General features: G+C 31.0%; 1 protein-coding gene across 6 annotated transcripts in view; it reads left to right on the top strand.

Moving 5' to 3' along the window:
* Window positions 1–23,753, top strand: part of LOC143246426 (tRNA endonuclease ANKZF1-like) — a 48,464-nt gene that overhangs the window by 10,144 nt on the left and 14,567 nt on the right. For 3 of the 6 annotated variants that reach the window (XM_076493121.1, XM_076493120.1, XM_076493119.1), the window contains 9 exons: window positions 452–771; window positions 1,052–1,182; window positions 3,697–3,847; window positions 5,766–5,988; window positions 9,357–9,584; window positions 13,336–13,536; window positions 14,265–14,832; window positions 15,924–16,035; window positions 20,137–20,235. In XM_076493121.1, coding sequence (XP_076349236.1) covers window positions 452–771; window positions 1,052–1,182; window positions 3,697–3,847; window positions 5,766–5,988; window positions 9,357–9,584; window positions 13,336–13,536; window positions 14,265–14,832; window positions 15,924–16,035; window positions 20,137–20,235 — 2,033 coding nt within the window. The remainder of the gene's footprint in view (window positions 1–451; window positions 772–1,051; window positions 1,183–3,696; window positions 3,848–5,765; window positions 5,989–9,356; window positions 9,585–13,335; window positions 13,537–14,264; window positions 14,833–15,923; window positions 16,036–20,136; window positions 20,236–23,753) is intronic. The other 3 variants (XM_076493124.1, XM_076493122.1, XM_076493123.1) reach the window with 3 other exon arrangements.

Here is a 23,753-nt window from a genome sequence, read left to right as displayed (position 1 = left end):
ATGTTACATTACATTGCTGCTCTCACAAGAAAGAGTTCAAACTTTGTAGGCTTAACCTGAACTTAATACAGTGTTTTAATTGTTGAATTATATTTAAATGCCCATGTAATCAACCTAGTTCAGAAAACTGGAGATATCTCTTTAAGAAGAATTCAGAAGCACAGCTAGGGTTTTCAGTGCCTGGGGACAAAGTCAGTTTTCATGCACCCTTGTGACAAAATGTAAGCCATAATTCCTAATTATGTAACATCAAGTTGGTGCCCCACCCACCCCCGATGCTGCGCCCGAAGACAGATTTACCCCCTTGCCCCCCCCTAGATATGCCACTGGAAGAATTATCTGTAAGAGAAAGTTTTGACCTTTACATAAAGAAATAATTTAAAGCTTGAGAAAAAATACTTTGAAAGTTTATGAGTTTGGTATAATTAAAAATGTGGTGTTTTTACATTAGATGACATCTCCAGTTTGTCTGCATCAGACTTGGATTCAGATGATGAAGACTTGGAGAGGGATTACACAGATACAAGTGGAAGTGAGGCCCTAAGTAGTCCAATAAGACGTTCACGGCCATCAGGCATTCCTCCACGCATTCGTTTTAAAAAATTACATCGTCAAGCTCCTAGTGTGACATCTTCCGACACCGAAGGAGATGACACTGATGGAAGTGAAAGGAACAGCCCATCTAAAGCTAGATTTGAACCTAAAGTGTACTTAAAAAACAAAGAAAATCAAGTTATTGCCCTTTATCGGTCAGTGCTTCATGGAAAGTTGGTATGTTATTTTTGTAGTTTTATCACATAAAATTGTTTTTTTACACATGATTCAATGATGCTTAATTATGTAACATTGAATTTATCATTATTGTTCTTTGTTTGTTTACAAGGGTATATTTGTTTTACACAATGATTATTGTAAATTTTCATATCGTTATCAGTGACATCTAGTTTTTGCAACTTGTTTTCCTCTATTTTGTATCATGAAAAACAAATTAGTTATATTTTGTAAGCAGCTTTAGTTGGCAGATTTTTGATTAATCTACAACAATATTCAGAAAATCTATTTACAGGCTGTTCCTCATTGTCAAAAAGATCTGGTTTCTTTAGCATCTCAGCTACCAAGTCAAATGAAATGGTTAATAATTTTGGTTGGTGGAGGACATTTTGCTGCAGCTGTATTTAATGGGTAAGTGTATTGTTTGTAACTAGCCATTCTCTTCTGCATCTTATTTTACAAATAATTTTGCTCTTTGATTTCAACATTCCTTAAGTTAAGGATAAAGTAGTTTGTGTACACAGTTTTTACCAGTTAAAATTGTATTTGACAAAACAGTCACTATTTATTACAAGTGCCTGTTTGATGTTCCACTAAAGTCTGCTCAGAAAGTGCTTTTCACATTTCACGTACTGAGGCTTTTTGATTAGTTTTTATAGTACATTCCTTCTTCTGAATGGCTGGTGACAGAATTATTACCTTCTTCACTGGCAAGAATAGATCTTGTACTGGGGTATTACTTGGCTTCTTATAACATATTTTTTGTTATTAATCTCATGCTTAAACTTATTGTTAGTTTTATGTGTTTATTAACACATTATCTCTACTATCACTTTACATTTAACATATATAATTAATTTGAATAAGATGATGACATAAGCTTGAGTAAATTGTAGATTTATTTGAAATTATTTATGTTTGGTGAGAGACTGGTTAATTAGGTAACCAGAAAAACCCAATAGTAAAAAATAGAGATTCAGTGAATACAAGTTTTCTCTTGTTTTAAAACTAACTAATGTTTTGTTAGTACTTGAGTACACGAGTGTGTTATGTGTTATAATTTATCTCAGACAAATTTCCAAGTTATTATATTATATATGTTATGTATTACAATTTCAAGTAGCCATAAATTTTAATTTTAATTAAAAATTAATTAAATGTTAATATGTATGAAATCTGTGATATTTGCCAACAAGATTGATACATATAATTTTCTTTCTTAACACAAGTATATATTAATATACAAACAACAATACAAATTATAATAGTTGTTATTACAAATAATCTATATACAAAAGTTTTACAAACTTACGGATTATACTGAGTCTTCTTTCTAGTTTAGAACTGAATATTTTATTGATGGTTCAAGTCCATGACGAGTGAATTAATTTTAAGTTGATACTGTTACACTTTGATTAAGCTAGATAGCTGTGTAGTATTGACTGGCCTTACACCACTTAGAAGCTAATTTTTTACTGACGTAGATATTTAATATCTTCATAGAAATACTAACGTCTGAAGTTAATTTACTGTCGTTGAATGGTTCATAATGTTTAAAATCTACAAACATTCCTGGTCAAATGCCTGTACTTTTCTAATTAATAAGTGTTTATCTCAATTATAGCTTCCAAGGTTTATAGTATACTGACTGTAGCAACCTAACAATATTCTTTCATCTTTTGGCATGTTGATTTATAATGTTTAGGCAAAATTTTCAAAAGTCCTGGCCCACCAATACTGATAGTCACCAGCATTTTACAAAAATCATACATTGTTGATTCTTATGCTTAAGATTCTTCTACAGATTTGAAGAACAGAAAGTATTTATGCAATAAACATTTAATAATACAAGTTACATACATTTCTAAATATATTAAAACAAACAAAAATATTAAAATGATATCAAATCTATTACGGTTGTAATTCTTCACTTTTCAGTGTTAGTTACTTACCTTGATCAAGAATTAGGAAACTATATTGTAAAAGTCATTGGTATAGATTTATCATGTGATCATTTTGTTTTATTTAAGTATGAAGTAGGCTTAACTAAACATCTTAGTATGTTTCATTCTTTTATTTGGTTTACAGATTTTTTTCTTTGAGATTTTGTATTGCATAAGCTAATAACACAAATGTAAAACAAGAGAATGTCATAAATCTGTTCATGAAATAAAGCACATGATTATGGAGAAGTTTGGTGAAGCCTCTCAAACTATTATCTATCACATATATCAATATTTGTTCAAGGAGGAATCTTTTTTGGTAAATGGAAGATAAATTATATTTACTGAAGTTCCTGTATTGAGGAATGTATTCACATTTCATTAAAAACCCATTATGAAAATTAGGGTTATAACCATTAGAAACTGGCACAAAAAAGAAGTCTTGTAGAAAACTTGTGTTACTAAAAAGCCGCTTTCACAAAAATGAGGTTCATAAGAATATTCTACGTTTTTGGTACAGTAAGCTGGTGAAAATTTCATAAAGTTTTGTATATTCCAAACAGATATTTACAGTAACTTCAAGAAAAGATGGTTCATACAATAGTGTTATCTAAAGTGATTGAAATCAAAACATGATTTTTTTTTATATTAATTGTTAATGCATGTATATGTACTTTTATATCTGATAATTATGAATTATTTAAGAAAAATCTGTTGTTATATACATTTCAAAAGATGTTCAAGATGCTCAGCTTATCACCTACAATTGTACATTATGTGATATATTTTCACTCTGTAGTTAAATTCTGGCTCACTGTATATTTCAAGGTCCTAGAACTACATCAAGTTACCAAATACAGTGTTTCCATTCATAAACACACAATTTGATTAAAAGTGAAATAAATTATTATGACTATGCTTTTAATAGTGATATCATTCATACCCATTGTTGAAGAATAAAATTGTAAGATGTCTTTTACAGTACAGAAGTTGTTTGTCATAAGACTTTTCATCGATACACAGTACGAGCCAAGCAAGGAGGCTCACAGGGTTCCAAGGACTCAAGACAAGGAATCCAACCGAAATCTGCAGGAGCCAGTTTACGTCGCCACAATGAAATGGCTATTATACAGGTGAGCAAGTACGTTTGTAAAAAAATATACAGGTGAGGAAGTACGTTTGTAAAAAAAACCAAAAAAAGCACTATTGCAACTTCAGATTTTGAGCACATACGTACATTATGTGAAACATTCAGGTTCTGTGATGTTCATTATCCTTGGTTTCAAAATTGTTCCTGTATTTATTACTATCAGCTAATTGTACAATAATTGTTATGAGGTGTGCAACAAATTAAGTGCTCATCTGACTTTATAAAATGCAACCTTTACATTTACATGTTGTGTTTCAAAACACCAAATACATATCAAACAAGACCCATATAGTTGTTACATATAATTTTGAAATTATCAGACTTGTAACAAAATGAAATTCACATGTTGGTGTCCGTATTTTTTTTTTTTTTTAAATATCCAGCTATTATTAAAGTGTGCAGGTATTTTTATCATACAAAACATTTTTTTTAATAGTTTTTAATTTGTTAACGTTAAATAATAGCCACGATCACATTGCAAAAGTTTCATAAATCTCATTTTTATGTGTGAGGAAAACAATACTTGATTATTATAAATAATTTTAGTGGATCATTTGAGCTAAATATGTTATAATACTTGATTTTATTACAAAAACAAACAACCCCCCCCAAAAAAAAAAAATAGATCTTTATGTTTGGAAAATACCTAGCTCATAAAACTGTGTATCCATTCAGACTTTTGTAAAGAAATTCTTTTTAATTGTATGAAATATATTATTAAGTGGGCACTTGGTTTGATGGTCCATTGTGTCTTAATTTGCTCACAAGATTTTATAAACAAGAAATTTAGAGGACAAATTGTTTGGCATGTTTCAACAAATTATACTCATAAATTTAAAAAAAAAACATTTTAAGGGAAGCAAGTTTAAAACTTAAAAATATGAGGTCCTAGTGTCTATTGTTTTATAGTGTATTTTCCTCGTGGCTTATACAGAATTAACTGTTATAACAATTACTACAGGTTTAAAGCTTTTTCAGTTATAACTATAATCGTTGTCAGTTTGTTAGGTTCAACATTCAGGCCTAGTTCTTCACGATTTCAAATGTTAATTAATAAAACAAATGTTAACAGCTGGCTGAAATACTCATCCAGTACTCTAGATTCAAGCTTTACTTAAGAAAAGCAAATACTGAATCCTTTTAAAAATCTGATTTTTTTTGATTTTTTTTTCAAAAATATGAAAATTTTGGTCTGCTAACACTGTTCATTCAGGATTAGAGAACCTCATAAAACCTAAAGTATGAACACAATTATACTAGAAGTATGAATGGTGTTAACTAACAGTGCATACACATGTGAATTACTGAAAATAATGGTTTATGAAATATATTAAATGTCATAAGAAATACTGGTAACAAATATACAAGTAAAAATATGTAAACTAACAGTAAAAACAAAGGTGTATACATTGATTGACCTGTTGTAAAATGAAATTAGTAACAATGCCTATTCTTTGTCAGTCTTTTGATTTAAATGTAATTATTTCTGTTCAACTTTGCAATAAAGTACTTGTATAAATAGAAAATTATGAATTGTAATGTTTAAATCTCAAAATTTATTCTTAGTTTTTAAGGTATTGCAAAAAAGTGTAAACTTCCAAATTTTATTTGATGTACTTTAAAATTTCAAAACAGAATTTATTTAGACTGTTCATTTTTTTAATTATAGTGATTTTTTATAGTAAGTTTTATGGGTTACATTTCTGTTAATAAGTCTTTGGTCTGATGGACTTCAGCTGTCTTAAGTTTATAATTTTTATAATTAAATTGTATCCAATTTTGTCCACTCTTTCAAAACATACAAAAGCCATTGAACTTCTGGACTGACCATTTACAAAAAAGCTCAAGATTATAAACTTTTGATAAGCATTATTCACCTTTTATTATTTTAATTGTTACAGGATATCCAAGCACTACTGAATTCCTGGTCAGATCAGGTGCAAACCTGTGATAGAATATTTTATAGGGCTCCCAGCTTTAATCGTGTTACTTTGTTTGGAAGCAAAAACCCACCCTTTAAGAAAAGTGATCCACGTCTTCGCACCATCCCTTTTCCTACTCGCCGAGCAACATTCAGTGAAGTCCAACGCATTCACAGGATTCTAGCTACTTTAGAATGTTTTGGTAAGGATTAAAAAATTAGATTATATTTAATTTTTCTTTACACTTACCTTTTCATTCCTACTGATTTTCTTAAAGTAGCATCTAGGAAAAAGAACAATTCCATTTCACATATAAATGTCTGGCAGACTTGAGGCTGAATCCTGTACATGTAGTTTTTGAAGGCCCATTTCAAATGACAATAATTTCAGTACCAGTAATAAATGACCTCATAACACCAGATTTATTAGTATTCTTTATCATGCAACATTTCATTTTATAAATTAGTTAGGAGCATTCTTCCAAAATGCTGTAACTTAAAATACATAGCTTCAATTTATTATTTAAATGAATCAAATCTTTGTACTGTTCACAGTTCTGTGCTTTAGTGGATTGTTCCTTAACAAACTTTGTAAAGAGAAACACTAAGTGTTCAACTAAAGAAAAATAACAAATTTGATGTTAGTGCATTATTTATTACAAGTATTGATATGTCTTGTATACATCAATATGCACATAATAATTTCACTATCTTTACATATTGTAAACCCAAGATCATATATGTTTATCACTCTAGAATTAACTAATTGTACAATAAATAATGTTAATATGAGAGTATAAAAGTAATTTGATATTTCTCTTAAATAATACTTTAGGTACTGAATTATTTATTAAATATTAAGGTTTTAATGATTATTTACAATCTGTCCAACCAACTTATTATGACCAACTTTAGGACAGTAATACTGAGGTTAGTGCACTTTACAAGAGTAGTGACCAAGGTTCTGTGCTGTGCTTGAAATTACATCCTTCACCAGTGACCATGCTTATTCTTATGGTCATTGACGCACGCAGTTTCCTGAAACCACACTTTTCTTTGTAATAAGCGTTTTTTAAGAGTACATGTCTCTTATAAACTTTCCTCAGTCTATACACTGTAAGTGATCCATGGTTTCCAAGACCACATTTAAGTTGGTCAAAGTCACAAAATCTTATTTGGAGCTGCAATGGAAGACTTGAGAGATATGTGGTTGTATAGGATTTCTGAGAAATTTCAGCTTCTTTCTATAAAACTGTTAATTAGTTTTTGAGTTATAACTTAAACTTTTGGCATCTGAGTTCTTCCACTACTTATCCATATTTATTTTCTTGCTAACAGTTAAAGGAGATATGCCCAGTTTTATTTGCAATGAATTTTGAATTGGAGGGGCTCTCTTTTCTAACCATTTCTTCATTTGACAGATGAGGCTATTGCTTTGAATTGGTTTCAGGTGTGGTTTTGCAATTCATTACTATAATAAACACTTTTGAATAACTTTTAACATTATAATCTCTGCAATATTGCATCCTTTTCTTTTAAATGTTTATGATAAATCATCTTCACAAATCTATTTTGGAAAGTGCTGTGATATAATTCTCCACCTTTAAATCTGTCCTTTACAGAAGGCACTGTCAAGTAGTTGGTAGTTGGCTGTTAACTAAATATCTAGGTTCTAAACATGTTGCCTATAGCACCATGTCTAGCATCTGAGGAACACATTTCTGCATTAGCAAACAGAAATTGTTTAAATAAAAGAAACAACTTCCCATTGTTGAGTATATTTAGTAATCTGTTTTCATCAATTAAAATTGCATACATCAATTCTTATGTCATCTTTAAAAATCTTATTCAGTAAAAATATTGTTCCTGAAACGAAACCAAAGATAGTAAATTACGTATTTCATACCTTCCAGTGGCTCAGTGGAAAGTCTGATCATATATATATGTATATTGCAAACAATTGTGTCTGGTCAAGAATTTGCCTGTCTCCTATTTGAAAGGTTGTGTATGCAAGCAAAGCTCAAAATTCACTTTTGGATAAACAGGAATACAGGCATGAAACAATCAAGATATTCTTCACTAAATTGTTATGAATTAATCACATTATGATTCACATTTCAAAATGTGACATAAAAAATAAAAACATATATTTACTGTATATCATTGTTGTGCAGCCCTTAGCCTGACATAAATGCTGAACAATTACTTTTCATGGTGTGCAGTGTAAGTAGCTTGGAGCTTTGGCTCTGAGTAAAACCAAGAGTGAAACACAATTAACGTTTTTTCAATGTCATGAAATAATCTAAATTGATAGATAGATTAACTTAAACTTTATCCATCACTGGAGATGAATACTTTTGCTTGTAGCTTATATTCCCAAAAATTGGGTTTTTGATACCAGTGATGAACAAAACATGGATATTTTAATTGAGCATTTTTGTGTTTAACAATAGAAGAACAGGGTAGCTATTTCGCAATAAAGTTATGAAGCTGTATGGTACGTGGTGAAATAATACAGGAATATCTCAAATGTCAACTTTTATTATAACAGGTATAACTAACAGAAGGTATCATTTTTTTTTATGAATTTGCTGAAAAGAATTTATTCATGGACCAAAATAATTTTTTTTAATTTCTTTTGGTGCAATATAACTTAACTTTAAATAATAGTAAAATAATCTTGTTTAATTGCCTGTAGAGCAAGTAACTTTTTAATGTAGATCTAATTTTAGTTCATACTAAAATAACAACTTAGTGACAGTGAAATAAGCCTCTGGTGACTTTGAGTTGTTCAAAAGACTCAAATTTACTCAATAATATAATTTCATTTTCTTCTGCTCATCTTAGGAAGGAATTGCAATTTGAGCATATTATAACCAGCATAACCAGGTGGTTAGGGTGCTCAACTCGCAAGGTGAGGGTCATGGGTTCAATTTCCCATCCCACAAAACATGCTTGCCCTTTCAGCCACAAGGACATTATAATATATTTGTCAGTCTCATTATTCATTGATAAAAGAGTAGCTCAAAAGTTAGCAGTGGGTGGTAATGACTAGCTACTTTCCCTCTAGTCTTACACTATTAAATAATGGACAGCTGGTGCAGTTAGCCCTCATGTAGCTTTGCACAGAATTTAAAACAAAACAAACAAGCCTTGACTATAACTCTGTGTGAACTAGTATTAAGTAAGCTACATTTTTTATATATGATACAATGTAAAGAAAACACAGAGACTAAATTTAATTCTACAATCACTAGACAAGTATGGAAAAATTTTCTGTTTTGATTTACTGGGAAGTATTGTGCATTTTTCTGACACTAAAATTAATTTGGTATAAAATAGCAAACAACTCTAGGGATGTAGGAATTCTTCTGCAGGAACTATTTTATGAACATTGAAATTTCTTAACACAATGTTGGATGTTACGTACATAAGCATAATATTTTTTTCAAAATAATTATCTGCTGTATGATTTTTTGACATCTTTTGAGTACAAAACCTTCAGATTTTTCCAGCATGATTACAGTTACGTAGTGATCTCTAACACTTACCTATATCTTAATAAATTTAGGAATGGAAGAGGATTTTGTAGACACATCAGTAATACCAAGGTCACCTAAATTTCATATTAGTCCTTCCAAGCCTAAGAAAGTTTCTCAACCCTCCACTGGAACATCATCAAACATAATGTGTAAACCTTTTGATAACAGCAGTGATGTTGGCTTTGTTATGGAAATGCAGTCCAAGACAGAAGATGATGATCATGCAATTAAGAAAATCACCAGTTATATACCAAATGGTACACGGTATTTTCCTTTGTATTAACACTGTTTTTATATTGTTTAGGTGGAGTTAAAATATGTTACTTCATTATGTAATAGAATCTAGTTAACTACTTGGTTCCACATGAAGTAATTCCAATAAGTAAGACAAAACAGATAAAAATGTGATTCAAGATATGGTAGTTATATGTAGTTTGTATTTCAGCCCAGTGGTTACAGAAGAATGAATCAGGTTTGTTTGTTGTTGTTTTTATGTGAACAAAAATGACCATTCTAAAATGTACAATCCATGCATCTGTTGACACTATAGCTATTTCTCTATCTCCAGGGCTCTTTTCCCATCTAATCATTGAGAACACTTGCTCCAGTCTTGTATACCCCACTCATATGCCTCAAGAAAATTGTAATTTGCAAATTTCTCCACTAACTTCAATGCCTTCCACCTAGGTACTGTACATAAGCACTTCATCCCAAGAATGTAATAATTTTTTTCTCAACACAGCATACAACATGGGTTTTTATCAGCAGAAGTGTTGTGATTATGAATGAGGTTGATGTTTCTATGGTTATCTTTTTTGTTTATATTTGTACACTACTTAACCGAAAAAAACAACAACTTAGTAATGGTTATGAATTCCCAAGTTAAAGTTTCTGTTACAGGGGTCAACCAGATCTCTTGTCTTCCACCTCTTCTATCTGATGTTTGTCAACTGCCAGGGAGGACTGTCTGTGACATGATTCATTGAATCTAGGCTCACTCTTTCTGGCTTCATCTTCTACTAGGTTAGCCTCAACAGAGGATCATTTTGACCAACCACCTCCAGCCCCTTTGGTTACTTGGGTTTGTGAGGTTTGGGGATCTCTCATATTGCATGCAACTTGTAAGCAGAAAGGATAGCAAGTAACTATTTGGTTTTTCCTCCTCCTCCTGATACTGCTGTTCATGCTGGGAAATTTGCTACTCATTTCACAATAGAATTTTTTATCAACCTACAATAGCACTTTGCTATTGTCTCTGAATGACCTTGTTCAATGTTACCAATGTTTATCTCCACTTTCCCTTAGCAGAATCTTCTTAGAAGTTTCTTAGGTTTGTACACAAGGGTCAGGTATTACAGTTCCAGGCATTTCCTTTTGGTCTTGCATCAGCATCTTATGTCTTTTGCAGAATTGTTTAAGTTTTTTTCTCATCACCTGCATTCCTTGGGCCTGTACACACGTCATTATGTGGATGACTGGCTCCTTCTTTCTGCATCTTGTCAATTATCAGAACAATACTTTCAGATTCTCCTTTCAGATGCCACAAAAGCAAGCTTCCTTATCAGCTTGGAGAAAACTATTATTTCACCAATGCTTTATCACATACAGTTGGGTGAGTTTTCCAATACTCATTTAAGTCTACTGAGCAGACGGTTCTCTATATTTTGGGTATGTGGGCATATCTTGAGATTCTTGTTCCTTGGAGATGAGCACATATGAGATCCATTCAGTGGTCACTGTGCAACCAGTTGATCATGCATTCAGATCCTTTGGATCATCCTGTTTCATTACTCAAGACCAACATTGTAGATTGCAGTGGTGGTTGGATTACGCTACTATTGGGAGACTCATTCCATCACCTTGTCATGAGATCCATCTGTGAGCAGACACGTCTCTACAGATAAGGAGCTTATCTTCAAGCTAAGGAGTTCCATGGTAGTTGGTAGACTAGTCTACCCTCCATATCAATGTTCTTGGACGTTTTACAATACACATAGCATTGGTTCGAGTCTGTCTCTTTTGAGAGGAAAAATTATCATCCTGACAATTTCAAAGTTGTATCTCAGATGTCTGTTCAAGAGGGCACACATTTTCAAGACCTTTGTTTTCAAGACTTGAACTTCTCCACTTGGCTCATTCCTATGGTATCAACATTTTAGCATGTTATGTTCCAGAAGTGATGAATTTAACTGCTGATCACTTAACTAGATTCTTCCAATAGATGCTGCATTGTGAGGTTTTTTTAGAGGATTTTCTCTCAGTTTGAATCTTCAATGGTCAGTACCTTTGTAATTCATCAGAATTCTCAACTGCAGTTGTTTTGATCTCCAGTACATCATTCTCAAAAGTGTAGTAAATGCATTCAGTCAGGATCGGACAGATTTACATTTGTATGCCATTTTCCCTGATTTGGCTATTGCCCAGTGTTATGACTATGTTTCATTCTACTCTCTGTCAAGTTCTCTTGGTTGTACTTAATTGGTCAGCTCAAGCTGGTTTTTGCTTCTGCATCTGCAGGAATGTCCACCTCTGCCTGTTTCACATTGGAAAATTCTGTTGAGCCAACATCGATTAGTCATTCCCACCAGATGTTCAGAAACTCAATCTCCGTTCTTGGAAGTTATGTGGACCTTTTCCAAACTTAAGGGTTTAATTTCTGAGGTTTCTCTGTACGTAACTAAATCTCTCCTTTGGTCAACCACAATTGTTTATCAACAGAAATGGAATATTTATCATTAATGGTGTATTCAAATAAGTTAAACCTTCTTCATCTAAAAGTATCTATGATTTGCCATTTTCTAACCTTGGTATTTGGGAAGGGTCTTACTTCATCTATAGGGCTTTTATATAAAGCATCCTTATCCACTATTTTTAGGTAATCTAAATATTATAAGTTTTTTTTATCCCCAGTTCTCTCAGGTCTACTGAAATCCTTTCTTATTTTTGGGCTGAAATGACCTTTTCAATTACCAAAGTGGGATTTTACAGTTTGTTTATGTGCATTGTATCATCCTCCTCTTGACCCCTTAGTTTCATGTTTTTTGTTTAACCTTTCTCTTAAATTGTTCTGTACTTTATTTTAATTAACGTTTTAATACCCATACCAGCTGTCTGTAAAACATATTTTTACTTTAAGTGGATTTCTCATCATCATGAATAATGAGTGTCTGTTTAATATTTTCAGTTTAGTACAAGTCACAAGTGTCTGTTTAATGCTTTCAGTTTAGTACAAGTCACATAAAATGCTGCTACTACACCCAAAGTTTGATTGTATTTTAGTATTGTGTGAATATTTTAGAATGCATCTTACTAATTTAAATACATCTAGCATCATCTTTATTGATATTTTGTTTGGTATTTGAATGTGTTATTTGTATAAGGTATTTTTTGCTTATACAAATCATGAATTGCAGCTTTTGAAAACATCCAATTTGGTAAATATTCTTGATCATATATAGTACTGCACTTACCATGTAGACTACAAATTGGGTATTAGTCTTACAGCAGTGTGCTATGTTGTAAGAAGATAACAGTATAGGCAAGGATCTCCCATATACCCTTGTAAAATCAGCTTGAATATTTATAATATATTTATTATTTGTGGCTGGGATTGGTCTAATGGTTAGAATGTCAGATAATGAATTCCAGAATTTGTATTTTGCAATCTATTACAAATATGAATTGTGCTTCATATTTTAGAATGGAAGTCAAGCCACAGTATTTAATTTTGAGTACTGGAAGAGTTAATGGTAAACACTGTTAGCTTGCTACTTTCTCCATCTAGTCTGTCAGTTAAGACTGCCCTTTTATAATTTTATGCAAATATTTGGAGCAGACACATAATCAGTATTTATATTTTAAGGTTAAAAAAACTATTTAAAAATAGGTTTTACCAATTGAAAACTGATACATTATAAAAAAATTCATATGATTAAAAATCTAACATTTATATATTTTAAATATTAATTAAAACTTTTAATTATGTAAATTCAAATTAATTTTTATCAGAAATTTGGAGTGATCCCCCTAATACCCTAGCTTTAGACTTGGAAGATGCAGTTATTACAATAACTGAAGAAATATGTGATACTACACACTTGAAAGAATTTGATGGAACATACAAACCTAAGAGAAATAGGCATAAGAAAGGAAAAAAGAAAGACGATGGTTTTTCTAAAAGGCAGCAAGATCCTCACAGTGAAGCTTTAGGTAAGGTATATTTATTCTCTTCTAGCATACATTTACATTGAATGAGGGTTTGATGTTATATTAAGCTGCTGAGCTGTATTGTCCATGCTAAACTATTTTGAAGTGTTATTAACCTGTGTTTAATATATGAACTGCTGGAACAATATGTGTAAGTTTGAACTTTGTTACACATTTCTTTTTATCAATATATGTAAAAAATACTGTACAAAATGTGATGCAGTGGTTATCATTAGTTTAAGTCCACACCACCAATACTACTACACTACCATAAGTATTAACACAACTGGGTTGAAAAGTAGGTAAAAGTCGTGTATTTGCTATTTTGCACTAATATTTTAGAATGTGTTTGAAATTTTTGGTCTTCTTTTATATTAGTTTTGTAGCTTTGAATCTGAATATACTGCACCCAAAATGTTTCTACTTTTAAACTAACTCCATTTACATATTACATCTCATTTAATATCACTATGTTATATTTTGAAGCAAAATTTATAATTTTATGTTTGTATGTATCAATAATCTTTACACTTAGAACTTTTAAAAAATCATGTTTTTGTACATTTGTAATAATGTATACATGTGTGTGCAGCTGTTGATGATAAATTATCCTCTTGTTATTTTGTTATAAAAAAATACTACATTTGTGTAATAAAAGTTTTGATAAAAATTTTTAATTGCATAAATATCTATTTACTTTTGTAATTCTTACTTCTGTGATTAACCACCAGATGAGGAAAAGTTCTGCATGAGGAACACCCTATATTTGGCTTGTAAAACTGGTGATGTCACAGAACTGACATCTATTCTTCATGTTTTAAAGAAAAACACTGAAACAGTGGAAAACGTTACTCATAGTGAAACTGTAACAAAGTTTGTAGATAGTCAAGTAAACCCAGAAAGGATAAGCCAAATTCAACTTTTTCATGCCAGTAGTCCACTCAAGGGGTCCACTCGCTCACGACACAGCAGTGGAGGATCAGTTACAGATGAAGATATGAGAAATAAAGCAAAAGACATAAATTATTTTCCTGTATTTTGTGAAAACGTTTGTGTAAAGAAATCATCTTTATCACATGGCGAAGTTTCTCTTTCTCCAAAATCTCGTTTCCACCGTCGTAGAAGTCAGTCACGGTCTTTCTCTGGGTCTGAAAGTGACCCTACTCCTCCTGTTAATCTTACTATATTAAATGAACCAATCAGTGACACAGGGTCAACTTTACTGCATGTTGCTGCCAAGGAAGGTCAGAGAGAAGTAGTTAGATTGTTGATGGAAAATGGTGCTGATCCAAATACAAAGTAAGACAGAAATTATCAGGAGCCAGTTAGCATGTTTGCTTCTAATTGTTAGTTGAAATAAATTTATCATTTAAGTTGAATAATTTACACCTTCTGTTAAGTAAAAGTGTAGCAAATAGTTAAACCATTTAGAACCTAGTAAACTACAAACAAAGCAAAATTAGTTAAAATTGGAGCGTGAGATTTTGACTTGAAGTGTTATCTTCCAAACAGTGGAAAACATCACTTAATTTAAAATGATTTTTTGTAAGATAAAAATGCCATTATGTATATTTTCTAAAACTAAGTTACAGTGTCACTATAAAAATTGTCTTTTAACGTTTTCTACAGTTGGTGGCACATATTAAAAAATATTTGGTTATATTTCTTTAGTTTTTGCATAAATATCATAAACTTAAATTCTTATTTGAAGGTTACACTATCATGAAAGGCATTGAGTTTAAAGAGTCAAAAATTCAATGTTGGAGGACTCTTACCATACTTATTTGTGCAGTTGTTTATTATTTTATGCCTTGTTTTCAAAGTGTGAATATGCCTAAACTCTAGGAAAGTGTTCCACTAATTAGGCTTAGTTTTAGTAAGGTCTTATTGTTTAGAGTTTTATAGTTATTAATGTTTTTTATTTAATTTTATAGCTTATTATTATTTCATTAGTTTGTAAGTAATTGTCTGTGTAGTGGTGTTCTTGTACTGCTTTGGTCAGAGGCATACTTTGCAGAGGCCAGACAACTAGCTTACTGTGTATGTAGTTCTTTTGATTAAAGTCAGTTTATCAAGCTGATATTGATTTTAATGTACATTAGGTCTAAATCTATTCCCTTATGTCAGTTCACAGTATGAGCTTGTTTTATGTTGTTTGTAACTTTTTATAATTCCTTTATTCTTGAACTTTTGTTTTCTATGCTAAGAATTTTCACTGTTTTATTTATAATCAATGAATAATAAATGAGAAAGATATAATATTATAAGTGTTTGTAAATTAATTTTATGTTACAACTATGATGTACTGTTGCAAAGAGTGGTTATTTATAATCTGTAAGCACTCATAAATATGCCAAAACTAATTGTATTATTGTTTCTTTTTTTTAAAGAGATAAATTTGGAAAAACCCCTTACTTAATGGCAAAAGATAAAGAAACTAGAAATGAGTTTCGAAGGTTTATGGGCAACTTTCCAGACAAATACAATTATGACAAGTCCCAGGTGAGTATTTTTAGCAGACAAAGCATGTTGTGTTATAATACTGTACATACTTGCTAGGCACTATCATTATACATCTCAATTTGATCTAATTTGTGAAACATCTCAGTGAAGACATTCCCAGAAGTTGCAGTGTATAACATGTTTCAAATAGTTTCATCCATACTGTTTAACCGTTTCACGGCAGGTCGTGAGTCAAGTCAAAGGCCTTGTTATCGCGTTTGTTGACTTGCACTTAAAATTATATTGAGTTTATGTCAATAGGATTGAAAACAAATTGTATATTATAATTCCAACTTTAGTATTATGTATGAGTTAATTTTTTAATTTAAAAGTAAATATTAAAAGAACACATCTAAAAACAGATTTTAGTGAGTCACATGGTATGTTAAATGCAGCACTGTTTAAAATTAGATCTTTTTGATATCAAAATACTAGGTGTGTAGTTTCATACAAATTTGAAACTCAAATTACTAATATTGACAAGCTTTAAATATAAAATAAGAACCTTGTATCTTTTTAGTTCACTGAGATATGACTTGTGTACTGAATCAAAGACAGTAGCCCTTTTCACTTATTTCCATTTTTAAAACAGTCCCTTATATGCACTTAGTTTGATATATGACATCTGAATAACCAACCAACAGTTTAGAATGTCCCCAGAGTGGTTTTCTCAGCCATCTTTAATCTGTGAAAGACTACCATATTTTTTTCTCTGAGATTTCAGGGAGGTAGGTTTTGTCTTTAGTCTGCTTAAAGTTGCATATTTTTTAAATCTAAATACACCTTAGTTACTAAGCTTACTAAAGTATAGTGGAATTCTGTGGTATGTTTTTTTTTGATAATTCAACTGTATATATAAAACCTAAAAAAAAAAAATGTTTGATATCCTCCACATGAGAAATTTTAAAAGGCTTAGCAACCTATATTCAGCAACAACCGAGTACAAAGGTCATAGTGAGAAGAGATAATTGTTTGTTTTACTTCTTGATTTATTGTTCTTTATTTTAAGAAAAATAAGTTTAAGAATTTATTTCTAAGTAGCAATAATCTACATACGTATGTATATACATAATGTATAATAATTGAAATGTGACTATATATTATAAAATACTAGTCCACTAAAACACAGGGAAGACTAAAGTTTAGTTTTATATTACTGGATATCTAACATGACTGTATGCACACTGCACTAATGCAAGTTACGTAATGTTAGCTATACATGACTGGGAGGTTAATATAATAAAAAAGATAATAAATATATATGTAAATATAAAAGGTTATAAGGTTAAACATTTGTATTATCATGTTATATAATCATTCTAGTGTGAAAAATGCATGATTTATTTTTATTTCTTAATTTTTTGTGATAGTTATGGTCACAGTGATAGTGATAGTGTGAGGTTGGTCAAGTGATAGACCCCACATAGTTAAGAGTATAGAAAATAAAATATAATTGTTTGTTTTTGAATTTCATGCAAAGCTACACAAGGGCTATCTGCACTAGCCGTCCCTAATTTAGCAGTGTAAGAGGGAATTAAGCAGTGTGGTGCTGAGGGAAGGCAGCTAGTCATCATCACCCATTGCCAACTCTTGGGCTACTCTTTTACTAACAAATAGTGGGATTGACTGTCACATTATAACACCCCCACAGCTGAAAGGGCGAGTATGTTTGGTGTGATGGGGATTTGAACCCGTGACCCTCAGATTACGAGTCGAATGCCTTAACCCACCTGCCCATGCCAGGCCCCAATAAAATATAAAGTCTTAATGTTTGAAATGTATTTAAGAGGTTTTAGAGATTAAACAAATAATATTTGAGATTTCTGGAATGAAAAATAGTTTTTTTTAATCATAACTTGAAATTACTTTGCACTCAGACAAGTTACAAAATTGATTCTATTTTCAGAAACAAATTTTTAGTAAAAATATTTCTTTAACAAATCTGGTTTTTTTAAACTTCAAAATACTTGTAATCTATACCAAAATCTACCAAACTTTGTGAAGCTACACAAACTGCATCAAAAGTTGTATTTCAAATACTTAACGTGTGCAAATGTGTAGAATACTGTGGATGAACTTGTGTATATTGTGCTGAGCCACAGCAAAAGGGTTAAAATAAACACCTATGGCAAATTATACTGCATTTAGATTTAAACATTTTGTGGTGCTGTAACTAGCAGATAAGATATTACCATGTTAGAAACAATTATACTACATTTAGATTTAAACATTTTGTGGTGCTGTAACTAGCAGATAAGATATTACCATGTTAGAGACAATTATACTACATTTAGATTTAAACATTTTGTGGTGCTGTAACTAGCAGATAAGATATTACCATGTTAGAGACAATTATACTACATTTAGATTTAAACATTTTGTGGTGCTGTAACTAGCAGATAAGATATTACCATGTTAGAGACAATTATACTACATTTAGATTTAAACATTTTGTGGTGCTGTAACTAGCAGATAAGATATTACCATGTTAGAGACAATTATACTACATTTAGATTTAAACATTTTGTGGTGCTGTAACTAGCAGATAAGATATTACCATGTTAGAGACAATTATACTACATTTAGATTTAAACATTTTGTGGTGCTGTAACTAGCAGATAAGATATTACCATGTTAGAGACAATTATACTACATTTAGATTTAAACATTTTGTGGTGCTGTAACTAGCAGATAAGATATTACCATGTTAGAGACATTTATACTACATTTGAATTTAGATGTAGCATATTAATTAATATATCTACTTGAATATTTATTTTTAAAATCTACATATATATGTGTATTCTGTGTAACATTTCAGACATGTTTCTTATAAGATATCCCAATGATAAATGTTTCTTCTGAAAACATTTTGCATTAACTGCGCTATTTTCTCAAAAATATAAACACAATTTCCAGTTAAATGTGTTTTAGATAATTTGATTTTGAATTATTCAAAGGTGATTGTGCTCTTATTTTTCAAAACCAGTAAATACAAAGTAGTAGGGAAAGTTTTGTTTTTATATTTTTTCAAAGGTTCAATTAACATGTAATATGTGAAAATGGTTTTAACATTTAATAAGCTTAAGGTTGTAAAGAAAAATTATGGAACTCATATTATACTAAGCTTACTCAAATTTAAGAACAATTTTACTATCTCTAGACCAAAGATCTTACAGTGATTTGTAGTTATTTCAGGGATCTGTAAGAAATTTCAAATATAGGTGCTTTAATCATACTAATATTTTCTTATCATTTATATAATGGTGGTAGTTTAATTAACTATTTTATGGTTACTACTTGATCTTTTCCTTTGTCTTTATAAAATTTTCAACTATATTGCATTTGGTATAATAACAGAATATTTAACTAGTACTTATAGGCATAGCAGCTTCATTTCAAAAGGTGCAAGTGAAAATGTCGCTTGTGGGTAATAGATTTTCTGAAAAGGCATAATCAATTTGCAAATGTAAAAGTTTTATAGATTTGTATGGAGCTTTTGTTCAAATATTTACCAAAAAAACTATTGGAGCCAGAATTTTGGGGCAAATACCATCCATGACCTCCACCTCCTCCTCCTGTGCTCATAACCCAGTTCCAATTAACCTATAGACAGACTATTTATCAGTAACTGACTAGATTAATGTAGCTTCATCATTGATTTTCGTTATACTTTTCTGTTAGTGTTTGAAGAACTTTTTCATCATGACCTTGTTTGTCCAGTCTGGGATCTTTTTTTCTTTTTAATACCAAAAGGCTTACTTTATGTATAATTAAATTATTTCATTAATACATCTGACAATACTTGTGATAGCTGCAAAAACATTAAATTGAAAAATTCACCTCTAGATAATTTCTTCAAAGAAAAAAAAAATGTTTTAATTCAGATAATCTGATTTATTTTCCAGTATTTTTACAAACCTTTCCACTGAGAAATGAAGAGTATTTTTCTTGATTTGATATATATATATTAGTTCTTATAAAATAAATTCTTCATTGTCTTATCTTTACATTGTGCATGCACACGAACAAGTACTGCTGAATTATTTATTGGCTAGTCAATTTTAAAATGTGTAACATTTTAAATCATTTATACAAAAGATTCCTAGTCCCTTATATGAAGAAATTGAAAGAGAAAAATTAGTAAAGCTAACTGAGAAGAAAAAAGAGAAGAGAAAAGCCAGGAAAGAAAGACTCAAGGTGAGAATGCAGTTTCAACACAAGTTATGTCATAAGCAAAATCAAATTTCGTTTTTCAAGGATTATTATGTGTTTTGTAATGCCTAGTTTAACTGTTATTACTGCAAAAGTAAACTAGTAATGTTGTGTAACAAAAAAAAGCATCAAAAATTGTTTTTGTTTGTTTTTGAAATTTGCACAAAGCTACTCGAGGGCTATCTGCGCTAGCCATCCCTAATTTAGCAGTGTAAGACTAGAGGGAAGGCAGCTAGTCATCACCACCCACCACCAACTCTTGGGCTACTCTTTTACCAACGAATAGTGGGATTGACCGTCACATTATAACACCCCCACGACTGAATAGGCGAGCATGTCTGGTGTGACGGGGATGCAAACCTGCGACCCTCAGATTATGAGTCGCACGCCTTAACCCACCTGGTCATGCCGGGCCTAGCATCAAAAAGAAAATTTTAATGAGTGGTACAGAACAATTATCAGATGCCTCAGTACTAATTCTGAAAAATCTTTTGCACATGTGCCCAGCTGAAAGAGTTTGCATCTCTCCAACAATTTGGAGGGTAACACAGCCTCCTTGTACAATACTCCTCTTGGACACAGTGTAAAATTAAAATAAGAGCTCATTCTTTTCCCAGTAATATACCATTTAAATGTTATTTTTTCATAAGAATAAACAAAGTATCATTTGCTTTGTGGCTTTATTTTAAAGTAAACTATCTCACACAAGATCTATTTTTCTGATATGAATTATATTTATTCTAACAGATAGAAATTTACCAAAAAAAATATTTACCAATTTTTTTTACCCAACAGGCCATGGATTCTCATATCCATGATTCTGAAGTTTCCCAAGGTCCATACACTCCTCAGTAGGAGTCATCTTATTGTTACTCAATAGCAATTGGAGGTACTCTGATATTGAGTGTCACATTTATCATATATCAAGTGACTGATTCTATCCTGCATTATTTGTCTCAAGCCCAGAACTAACTGCCTCCTCCTTCTGTGACTTCTGTTAAGCCTGCCACATCTTTGGATGATTTTTAACATCTTTTCCCACAGGAGACCTTTGCTCCTGGTTTTTCTATCCCTGACAAGGATCAGATAACCCCACCTTTGTCCTTCATAATATCTAAAGTGTGTAACATACTTTCTTTTACTCTAGTTGTTTTTGCTGATTCAGGGACAAACTTATTGCAATAGCATTAAACCTGTATCGTGAATTACCTTTGATGATGTTTCAAATGCTTTTCTCCACATTATATTTCATCCAGACACTCATTATTCTTTGTTTTGTTTATGGAAGTTGGATTTCTCAGTCTTTCTCTTAGGGCTAGCTACAACTCTGTATATTATCAACTGCATTCTGAGTAGCTTTGCACTGAGACTGTTCTTATTAAATATGAATTTTGATTACTGTATTGACAATTGATTCCTCTTGGTCCTGTTCTAGGAGACATCCTCTGCTGCAATTTTCCTTCTTCAAGAGTCTGCTTATCTGAATTGGCTGGTCAAGTTTTTGAAGTCAGTATTAACTCAAACTCAGTTTCTGATTCATTTGAGATCTTTATCAGTTATTTGATAAACAGGATTAACCTCCATTATTTCACTAATAGATGGAGCTTCTGGTTATCAAAGCTCTTGTATCTCCTATTCCTGTATGAGAGATGGTGTCTCTATTGGTGAATCCAGAAACTCTCAAGCCCTTTATGCCTCTGGTTCTGTCCTTTTGTGTTTTTTCAGTTGATTCTGACAGATCAGTAATACACTGACTTATTTCACTTGTTCACCTTTATGTCTTTACCTCTTCTTCTTGTTGTGGCTCTATCATTCCTGTGCATCCTTTTTACCTCCACTTCATTCAGATCTACATCTGTTCATGGATGCCTTTATTCAGGTACAATGCACCAGTGTACAGCTTAGCCTTTTCTGGTGTTTAATCTCCAGAGAGGTAGGTAGTCTGTGCATATTAATATTTTCAAGATGTTTGGAGTTCAATAGGCCTGCCATCATCATCTGTCATGTTTGTCATCCATCAACCATTCCACATCAGGTAAGTCAAAATATACATTACAATCTTTTACAAAGTTACATTTAGAACTTAATTAAACTTCTTTATTGTCAATGTATATCAGTAACTTTAGCACAAAAATGTAGCTCATAAATCAAATTATAATACTAATAAATCTCAAGTTACTTTAAAAAAAAAAATTATTATTTAGGCAAAGTACACCAACTTGTCATGTCATCTCTTTCATAAATTGATAATAGTTTTCTTTGAAGTCTAATGTTGTATCTTACAATAATGAACATTACGTGTATGTCATGTAACCAGAACTTCTTTGCCATCTGTTGAATGTTGCCACAAACAAAAATTCATAAAACTTACATAAGGGGTATTCAAGATTCAAGCAGGTTATAAAACTTACTGCTATATGTGCAACACCATTTGTTTACAATATAATACAAGTTTATATAAAGTACTCTCCTCCCAACAAGAACACATCATTCACTGGGACTGTACGTGAGGGTTTGATTGTATCTTTATTGATGAAATTTGTAAATGTAGTACTGAGAAACTGGAGTTCTTAAAACATCCTATTGTTTTTTTCAACAAATGTTACTACTTTAAATATATAAAAACATTTTATGTTAGTAAACTTTCTGAAAATTTGAGTTATATATATTGAATCATTTTGCTGGGAGAGAGTTGTGTATCATTAAAGAACACAATCTAAACATTTTTCACATACAGGACTTCCCAGAAAAAAAATTATTTTTCAGAAAGTGCTCACTTTCTCTAGAACTTTTTCAATCAATGAAGTATGAATGCTACAATTAGTAATTATTAGCACAAATAACTGCCCATAGGACAACATTTCTGCTGGTTATTTATAATCAATAGAAAGCCAAGATTTTAAGCTATCAAATGAAGTATTTATTATATTACGTTTTCCATACAGAGAATTATCTATTCTGCTTCCAGTTCAAAATTAACTCCCACAGGAAATGCATTGAAGAGCCTAGCTGAATTTTTAATATTACTTATTACATAGTTAAAAAAAAACAGAAAAATTATGTAGTTATAGAAATTGTCTGCTTCCTACGTATGATTCTGTGTTTTTATGTACAGTATTTAATTAAATTAAAAAAATTATTCACTTTGGTATTACCATTATTATAAAAAGTAAGGCACTCATTGACAAGCAACAGCAAACAAAAGCTACATAAATATATTTCTTGTTTTTCCTGCATATTATCTATTTATTATTATAAAAGTAATAAATGTAAAAGTTAGAAGTGTATTAGGTTAGCTTAAATGAGATAAAGAACAATAAAAATAAATAAGATATTCATGAGGTATGCTCTCAAGTAGCTTGTATTGTGTAATTTGATAGAGTAATATGAGCTACATGTTTGCCAAGTGATTTGCAACTTGTGTAGAAGGATTATTAGTTAGACACAGTTCAAAAGACAGTAAAATTACGTATAATTAGAATTATACTTTTACTGTCTTTATG

Source organism: Tachypleus tridentatus, chromosome 3, assembly GCF_004210375.1.
Source record: "Tachypleus tridentatus isolate NWPU-2018 chromosome 3, ASM421037v1, whole genome shotgun sequence".
NCBI classification, from domain to species: Eukaryota; Metazoa; Arthropoda; class Merostomata; order Xiphosura; family Limulidae; genus Tachypleus; species Tachypleus tridentatus.
Note: the sequence above shows the minus strand (reverse complement) of the source record. Positions and strands in the feature narration are given on the sequence as shown.